Genomic DNA, 8,942 nt, shown 5'->3' with positions numbered 1-8,942 from the left:
GAATAAAAATAAATATACATATATATATATTAATAATAAATATATAAAATATTTATATATTTAATTATAATTTTTATATATATAATTATATATATTTATTAATATATTTATAAGTTATTTATTTTATTTTTTATTATTTATTTATATTTACATTTTAATTTTTTTTATTTTTTTTAAATAATATTTAACATCATTTTTCATTTATTTGTTTGTTTTAAATTCAAAAATTCATAAATTAGATATTAAATTTAGTAATATTTTATTTATTTTAATTTATTTTTTATATAATTTTTTTTTAATTTATTAATAAAAATAATTATTTATAAAATATAAATAAAAATCAATAAATTTAATTATATAATTATTTATAAATTAAAATATTTATTATATTTTTTTTTTTAATATAAATTTAAACAAATAAAATGGAAAAAAAAAATATTTTAGCTGCTGATGATGATATATTTGCTTAAAAAATGTTTTAATAATTTTCTACTGTTGTTGAGTCATCAACTGTATTAGTATCAGACGGATATTAATGTTTCAATAAATTTTAAGAAAATCCATCTTCTTTTAACATTATATTTATAGATTTAACAATGCCAGTATTGGATGGATTCGATGTATATTTAAACGAGAAAAAATATATTTTTATATTATAAAATCCTTTTAAATATGTAATATATTTTATTTTATAATTATATAGACCGCTAAAAATATCAGAGATTATGAAAAGTTAAAAGGATTAAGTAGAATTCCTATGTATGCGATGTCTGCAGGTAAATATTTACAATAAATAAAAATAAAATAAAATATAAACAGATGATGATGATAATACTTTAAATAAAATAAAAGCGTCTGGAATGGACGGATTATTAAAAAAGCCGATTAAACCTGCAGAATTAAAAGCTATTTTAATTAAATGAGATATATAATATTTTATATAATTAACTTTTTGTTAACAAAATATAAAAAATCATTATTTAAATTGTTAAGGTAATTATAAACATTAATTAATAATATAAAAAATAAAATATCTTGTTTATTTTTTTTTAAATAAGCAAATATTTTTTAATTATATAAATAAAATATTTATAAATAAAAAAGGATTTTTTTTTATTAAGCTATATTATTTTAATTAAATATATTATTTTTATTTTATATAAATTAAAAAATATTTATTATATATATATTATTTTATTTTTAGTTAATTAAATAAAAAACAAAAAATTAATGAATATCTATTTTTATAAGTTTTTATTTAATTATTTTTAATCAAAATAATATTATTCTTATTTAAATTAAATTATCTACAAAAATAAAGAATAATCAGAATATAAATGACACTAAATAATTGCCAAATAAAGAAAATAAACTTAATAATTTACTATTAAGTATGAAAAATTATAAGTCAAAAGGCTAAAATTATTTAAAAGTTTAATTATTTATTAAAATTATTAAATATAGTATATTAATTATAAAAAATCAGCAATTAAAAAATAAAATATATAAGACATTTATATATACTATTTTAAAATAAAACATTTATATATTAAATAACTTTTAAATATTCTTTTTAAATAAAAAACAACTTAATATATTTTTTTTTTATAATGAATTTTTATTTTTTTGTTTATATAATATATTTTTTATTATTTATATACATTAAGGCTTTAAATAGGATATAAACCTTTAAATATATATATATATATATATATATATATATATATATATATATATTTATATAATATATATATATATTAAATCATTAAATAATAAAAAATATATAAACAAAAACTGATAAATATATAAACCTTTATGCATGTTAGTTTGCCCTTGTTACTATGTTTAGAGTAGGTTATGAAGATGTAAAACATTAAAGTTGATAAGAAAAAATTTAATAATATTGATAAATTGTTTTTTGCGGATTTAAATATATGCATTTATTTGAATATAAAAAAATATTTCGAATTTAGTAATATTAAAAAAAGAATAGTTTTAGAATATATTATGAATTTATATAAATTTATATTGTATATAATATATATATATATATATTATATAATATATATATATATATATTTATATAATTAAATTATTATCAAAATAAAATTTTAAATAGATTTTCATAAATTTTTTTAAAAGCTAAATACATAAAAAAAAATTTTCATATTTTTTTAAAAAAATTTCATAATATAAAAATTATTAATTAATTCTATCTTTACTTAAAAAACTATTTAAAATATTTTTCGTAATTGTTTGTTATAATAATAATAATATTTTGATATAATCTTATAGGAATTTCACAATAAACTAGGCACTTACTGAATTGAAACAATAATATATATAATATTTATTATATAACTTTTTATAATTTTTATATTTTTATTTTTTAATTTTTTTATACTTCGAAATTACAAATATTTCCAATTATTATTATTATTTTTAAACTTATTTTTTATGAAAACTTAATTCCTAAAAAAGCTTCATATAACATCCTATTCCACTCAATTTCGAATTCTCGATATTTTTAAAATTTGTACAATAATACAATTTATTTCATATTAAAAATTGCAGTCATCAAAAATATCAAAAACTCATTTATTTTTCGCTTCAATAAGTGTAATAATCATATATATATATTCCTGATTTTCGATTATACTACTATTATTTCTTATTACTTCAATAAAGAAGCAAAAATGGCTGACGCAAGTATATTTTTGATGGCGATTACTTCCAAAAATAAAAAAAGGTTTGAAAAAAAAAAAGGCAGTGGATTAGCCGGTTTAATTATAAGCATATAGACATAAAAAATGATTGAAAATAAAAATTAGAAGCGCCGCTATTTTTAAGACTTAAGATATTTTCATTTTTTTTTTGTTTTTAAAGAAACAAAAAAAGAAAATACTTATTTAATTTATTAAATAGTATAATTATCATATAAATATGATAAAATGAAAAAATATATAAAATAAAATATTATAGAGAAATGAAAATGTTAATTTTAAAAAAAAATGTATTTGTTTATTTGAAAAATAAGCATACATATATAATAATAATATATGTATATATATATATATATTTATATAAATAATAATAATAATCATATAGATCCAGAATAAAAATATAAGCAATTCAAACATGAAACCGCAATAGTATTTGAAGCTTAAGAATAAGAAGCTTTGAGTGCTTTTCTAGTAAAATCATATGAAGATGTTAAATTCTCGAAATATTTAGGAGGTATTTATTTACTAATTGTTTTTTTGTTAAAGTTAAGTTCGAATTAATTATTGGTTTCGCCATTTCTATCTATTACATGGAAAGTACTATTAAAATTTCCTGTCACGAAATAATTACTATCAGGACTTGAAGAAATAGAAAACTTATCAAAAATACATTCATTTTCGTAAAGTTCGCATAATTTACTCTTTAAAGGTTCAAAAATAGGAACTGTTGCAACTGGTTTATTAGTCATATTAACATCCCAAATACGTACATTAAGGAAATCTCTAACATAAATATACCTTCCATTCTTTGAAAAAGTAGCATCTGATATACTAGCCACAATTTCAGTAAAGAAATTTTTCTTAGAAGGATCTTCTTTTTCATAATAAGTCTAAGCAGTATTATCACAGACTCCACTTTTTCTCATATCACCTACTTTAGTAATTCCTTTAGAAGTTGTATATAAAAACATATTATCATGTATTGGATGAAACTATGACGAAGTGATAACTTCTGAAAGTTCTTCTAAATTATCGGGTTTTAAATCAACAGCTACAAAAGTCTATATATATAAAAATAATTAATATATACATATATATATAAATATTTATAAATATATATATATACATATATATTTAAATTAATTTATATATATTATTGTTTTTACCTTATTTGTATTATCTACACTCCATAAATTAACTCGTAAATCATCTGAAGATAACATATATTCCTCATTTTATGATGCTGAAATAGAATTAATATGATATGTATGCAAATTCGGGTATACTTTTTTAATAGTAGGCATTAAACCACTTTCTAGAGTTTACAACTTGGGCATATTAAAGTCTTTTCCGGAACTCTTTACTATTTTTTTTATTGTTTTATCTGAAACTTTCCATAATTTTACAGTCTTATCATTTGTAGTTAGTATATATAAGTTTTTACCAGAATTTCTTAACCAAATAATTTAATTTATCTTTTCTTCTATATCAGTAGACTTTAAATAATCGAATTCTCGAGTATGGCTTTATAGTTCTGTCAAATATTAAAATTCACTCCTTTTAGATTTTGTTTAAGCTTATTCAAATATTATAAGACGACCTGCCCGATCTCCTAAAGATAATAAGTTTCCAGATTTATCAAATGCTAAAGCTGATATTATATCTTCTTCAGATACTTTTTCTGATGAGGCTTTATCACCGAATACTTACATGAATTTAAGGTCAAGTTTTGGTATACTTGATTTCATTCTTTTTATTTTTTGTATTTTTTTTTGTATTTTATTTGTTATTTTTTTTTTTTATTAATATTATTTTATTTTTATTATTATTATTATTATTTTTTATTTTTATTTTTATTTTTATTTTTATTTTTATTTTGTATTTTTTTTTTTTTATTTATAAATATATAGAGATAAATATTTTATTTTTAGAAAAAAAAAAAATCATTTATATAAAAATAAACAATTAAATAAAACATTATTTTTTTTAAATAAATAAGTGTTTTCGAATAAATAACTTTTTATTTTATTTTTATATTTAACAAAAAGTATTTAATATATAAAATTTATAAAATAAGCAAAATTAAAATATTTATAAAAAATAATTAAAATATTTCATTATTTTATTTTATTTTATTTAATTCTAAAAATTAATATATTAAAAATTAACTTTTTTTATTTTTGTTAATTGAGTTTTGTAATAATAATTAAAGAAAAAATATAATATCTTTTATATTTTGTTTTTAATATATATTTATTTTAAAAGTAAAATTAAATATAAATTTTAAAATATATATTAATATTTTTTTATTATATTAAAATAATTGTAAAAATGTAAAATATTTATTTTATAAAATTAAATAATTTTTATTTTTTTAAAATAATAATATCTAATAATAATTTATTTTATATAAATAATAATAATAATTTTATAATTTATTAATTTTTTATTTATAAACTAATATTTTAAATTTGTAAATTATTAAATTAGCAATATTAATGTTATATTTTTTAAAAAAGTATCGAATAAATACATTTTATTTATTTTTATATATAAATATAATTTTTATTATAATTAAATTATAAACATTATATCAATATAATTAAATTTAAAAAATAAACTTTCAGATAATAAAAATCTAAATAAATAATGAATATAATAAGTTTTGTAAATTAATATATTAAATTTATATATATTTTATTTTTTATTTATTAAATTTATTTTTATAATATACAAATAAGAAAAATTTAAAAAAAAATATATGTATAAACAAAATACTTCTTTTATATAATATTTGATAATATTTAATTTGTATCAATTTTAAAATATACTCTAATATAATTGTTAATATTTATAAATTTATATAATAAAATAAAATAAAAAGAATTTTGAAATATATAAAAATATTAATATTTAAGTTTTAAAGAAAGAATTAATAAAAATTTAAAAAACATAAATTATGTAAAAGATAAAATATAAATAATAAAGTAATAAAAAAATCTTTAATAAAATAACATATTTAAAAATGTATTCTAAAATTATTAGTATGTAATGAATTATATAGATAGTAAGAATTATAGAAAAAAATTTATTAAAAATTAAATTGTATATAAATATAAATTTAAATATATATAAATATATATCTATAATATATATATATATATTTATTATTATTTAAATATATTATATTAATATATTTTTATTTCTATCTAATTTTTTATATTTTTTTATTTTTTTAAATATTATATAATTATTTATATTTAAATATGTTTTTTAAATACATCATTTAAAAGAGGTTTTTCTAGAAATTAATAACTTATATTTTTGTAATATATATATTTTTCAAAAAATTATTCAATATCAAATTCATTTTAATTATTTTTTTTATAGAATATTAATGTAATTAAGTATATAAATTCATTTTAATTTATTAAAAATAGTATAAAATTATAATTTATATAATAAATAACTAAATAAAAATAATTATTTAATATACGTTAATAAATAATTTAATTTGTACTTTTTTTATAATTTATTTTTTAAAATATAATTTACTTGTATTAATAATAACTAATTAGTTAATATTTTAATTACAAAATATTTATTTGCTTAATTTATTATATATTTTTTCGAAACAAATTATTTATTTATTTTATATAATTTATTATAATATTTTAATACAAAAAAATATTATTTATATTATTTACATATTATTTTAAATAATGAACAAACTATATATATATTTTTTTTTTATTTTATGATTCAAAAAAAAAAAAAATTATGAGTAACTTATTTATTAATACAATTATATATATAAATTTGTTAAATTCTTTAAATTATAATAAAATATATATTTTCAGCTCTATTCTATATTTTTATAATAAATAAAACTTATATTTAAATACATTTATTTATCTAAAATATGACTATTTATTTATATTTTTTTAAAAAAATTATATTTTATTTGTTTTATCTTTATCCATATCTGAATAAAAAGAATGCGAAAAAAACTTAAAAAATGCATTTAAACTAAAAAAAATAATACATATCTTAGATTTTTTTATAAAAAAAGATATATTTAAATTTAATTTATATTTTTTTTAATTTCTAATTAAAGAAAAATAAAATAAAATCTTAAACAAATAAATAATTATTATTATTATTATTTTTTTAAAAAAAAATATTTTTATAAAAAAAAATATAAATTTATATATTAAATAAAGGAACAAGTGCGCTATATATAAAAATTCTATATATATAACAAAAATAAATAAAGCAAATATATATTTATATTATAAAATATATCAGAATATATATTTTCATTACATTAATAATAAAAAAAAAATATTAAAAAAAAAAAAAAAAAAATGTAAAGAGATTCTAAAATTTAAAATTAAATTATATATTCTCCTATTCATAATTATACAGAAAAAAATAATTATAATTCCAATTTATTAAACTCTAATATGAATATAAATTATTTATAAAATCTAATAATAAATAATTAAATAAATTAATTATTTTGCGAAAGAAGTAATAATAGAATTCCGAGTATAGCACGAGGAGAAACGTAAAAAAATAAACTTATAAAAACACAATCTTTTAATTATTATAAAAAAAAAAAAAATAGTGAATAAACACCTGAACTAAATTATAATATTTTTTCTAATAAAAATTCGTTTTATCCAAACCCTTAATATAATAAAAATAGTATAATTCGTCCTTTTAACAACCCAGAATAAAACGATTTTTTAAAAATGGTATGTAGTCCACATCTAGTAGATAAAAAAACAAACGATTTTCATGAGGGATCTCTTAAAAAATAAACAAGTTATAATAATAATTAATAAAACTAATAAATAGAAATTGAAATTTCACAAATATACGATAATATCCTTTAAGAATTCCAAAAAGAATCCAATAAAACTGCTTAATATAAAAAAATTAATTTCCAAGACAATATATAATAAATCTAAATAATAACTTAATGTAATACAAGTAATAAATAAAAAAAGCAGCCCATATAAACCCTAAATTCTTTGCCGAATAAATTATTAATAAAAAAGAGTAATGTTATAAAGTCTTCTTTAACTTAAAAACAAGATAAAAAAGAAATATCAGAAGAATAAAATAATTTAAACTAAAATTAAAGTAGTGAAAAAATATATACTGAATAAAAAGAAAATAACCAAGAATAATATTAAAGAAATGTTTAATTTTGTAAATGTAGAAAATCTAAATGTTTAAAATTATATTGCGAGTGTTTTCTATTAAGTAGAATTTGTAATGAAAACTGTTTATGTGTTAATTGTGGAAATAATTGCGAAAACTAAAATTAAAGAACAATGGCAGTAAATGACGCAAAAAATAGAAATCCGAATGCCTTTAATATCAAATTTTAAATTATTGAAGAAAAATAAGACGATAAAATTGTAATACATAAAAAAGGATGTACTTGTAAAAAATCTAATTGTTTAAAAAAATATTGTGAATGCTTTAATGCAGGAGTACTATGTAATTAAAATTGTGTATGCGATAGTTGTAAAAATATGCAAAAAGAAGAAAATAATTAATAATAAAATAGATCTGAAATAAATGTATAAAATATTGAAGATTCTATTAAATAATAAGAATGAAATTTTTTATTGTAATATATAATAAATTAATTGTATTAAAAATAATAATACTTATTTAAATTATGTTTTAATATATTTGTAATAATGATAAATATAATAATAATAATTATAATAATAATAAAAATAATAATAATAATAACAATATATATAATAATAAATAAAAATAAATATATTTTGTTTTTAATAATTTATATATTGTATTTATATATCTTTTTAATCTTATTTTAAAAAAAACAATATGTAATAATATAAATATAAATATAAATATAAATATAAATATAAATATAAATATAAATATATATATATACATATTTAAATATATATTTATTTTTCTATATTTTTTTATTTAAATTATTATTAACAATAAAAAATATTTTTAAATATTTTTTTTTTTATGTAATATTTAATTTCTAATGTACTATCATTAATTATATATATTTTTTATTTATTTAAATATAATCTAAGCTTTTTACTTATATATAAAATTTTTCCTTTTAATTTTATCTTTTTCATTTTTTTATATTATATTTCTATGTTTTTGTAAAAATATTTTTATTTTTTAAATTAGATATTATTATATTTT

At 13.5% G+C, this 8,942-nt stretch overlaps 4 protein-coding genes across 4 annotated transcripts, besides 29 other annotated features; 2 read left to right on the top strand and 2 right to left on the bottom strand. All coding sequences in view use genetic code 6, as the record gives it.

The window, feature by feature from the left end:
• Positions 1-18: 18 nt before the first annotated feature.
• Positions 19-112: a microsatellite.
• Positions 50-123: a microsatellite.
• Positions 93-173: a microsatellite.
• A 127-nt stretch (positions 174-300) lies between these two features.
• Positions 301-333: a microsatellite.
• Positions 334-486: 153 nt separating this feature from the next.
• Positions 487-923, top strand: IMG5_037710 (response regulator receiver domain protein; the record flags this gene model as incomplete). The annotated part of the gene is made up of 3 exons (XM_004038969.1): positions 487-620; positions 704-776; positions 853-923. Exons 1-3 carry the CDS (start codon positions 597-599, stop codon positions 921-923), a joined length of 168 nt encoding a protein of 55 aa, XP_004039017.1. The 5' UTR covers positions 487-596.
• A 187-nt stretch (positions 924-1,110) lies between these two features.
• Positions 1,111-1,155: a microsatellite.
• A 538-nt stretch (positions 1,156-1,693) lies between these two features.
• Positions 1,694-1,758: a microsatellite.
• Positions 1,759-2,014: 256 nt separating this feature from the next.
• Positions 2,015-2,088: a microsatellite.
• Positions 2,032-2,086: a microsatellite.
• An 851-nt stretch (positions 2,089-2,939) lies between the features above and the next one.
• Positions 2,940-2,993: a microsatellite.
• Positions 2,994-3,100: 107 nt separating this feature from the next.
• On the bottom strand, positions 3,101-4,471 carry IMG5_037700 (protein phosphatase 2a regulatory b subunit, putative; the record flags this gene model as incomplete). The annotated part of the gene is made up of 2 exons (XM_004038968.1): positions 3,101-3,784; positions 3,890-4,471. 2 exons carry the CDS (start codon positions 4,469-4,471, stop codon positions 3,101-3,103), a joined length of 1,266 nt encoding a protein of 421 aa, XP_004039016.1.
• Positions 3,786-3,857: a microsatellite.
• A 2-nt stretch (positions 4,472-4,473) lies between the features above and the next one.
• Positions 4,474-4,621: a microsatellite.
• Positions 4,474-4,623: a microsatellite.
• Positions 4,482-4,615: a microsatellite.
• Positions 4,523-4,599: a microsatellite.
• A 349-nt stretch (positions 4,624-4,972) lies between the features above and the next one.
• Positions 4,973-5,032: a microsatellite.
• Positions 5,033-5,062: 30 nt separating this feature from the next.
• Positions 5,063-5,151: a microsatellite.
• A 247-nt stretch (positions 5,152-5,398) lies between these two features.
• Positions 5,399-5,445: a microsatellite.
• Positions 5,446-5,759: 314 nt separating this feature from the next.
• Positions 5,760-5,802: a microsatellite.
• A 5-nt stretch (positions 5,803-5,807) lies between these two features.
• Positions 5,808-5,866: a microsatellite.
• Positions 5,822-5,886: a microsatellite.
• Positions 5,830-5,920: a microsatellite.
• Positions 5,861-5,921: a microsatellite.
• Positions 5,922-6,886: 965 nt separating this feature from the next.
• Positions 6,887-6,925: a microsatellite.
• A 124-nt stretch (positions 6,926-7,049) lies between these two features.
• Positions 7,050-7,088: a microsatellite.
• Positions 7,053-7,082: a microsatellite.
• A 635-nt stretch (positions 7,089-7,723) lies between the features above and the next one.
• Positions 7,724-8,164, bottom strand: IMG5_037690 (hypothetical protein; the record flags this gene model as incomplete). The annotated part of the gene is made up of 1 exon (XM_004038966.1): positions 7,724-8,164. One exon carries the CDS (start codon positions 8,162-8,164, stop codon positions 7,841-7,843), a length of 324 nt encoding a protein of 107 aa, XP_004039014.1. The 3' UTR covers positions 7,724-7,840.
• Positions 8,069-8,359, top strand: IMG5_037680 (hypothetical protein; the record flags this gene model as incomplete). Its single annotated transcript, XM_004038967.1, has 1 exon — positions 8,069-8,359. One exon carries the CDS (start codon positions 8,069-8,071, stop codon positions 8,357-8,359), a length of 291 nt encoding a protein of 96 aa, XP_004039015.1.
• Positions 8,360-8,438: 79 nt separating this feature from the next.
• Positions 8,439-8,526: a microsatellite.
• Positions 8,527-8,604: 78 nt separating this feature from the next.
• Positions 8,605-8,664: a microsatellite.
• Positions 8,605-8,671: a microsatellite.
• Positions 8,606-8,683: a microsatellite.
• Positions 8,684-8,942: the final 259 nt, after the last annotated feature.

This window comes from Ichthyophthirius multifiliis (assembly GCF_000220395.1).
Source record: "Ichthyophthirius multifiliis unplaced genomic scaffold scaff_1120509249853, whole genome shotgun sequence".
Lineage (NCBI taxonomy): Eukaryota > Ciliophora > Oligohymenophorea > Hymenostomatida > Ichthyophthirius > Ichthyophthirius multifiliis.
The sequence above is the reverse complement of the archived record's forward strand: the minus strand, read 5'-3'. Positions and strand labels throughout refer to the sequence as shown.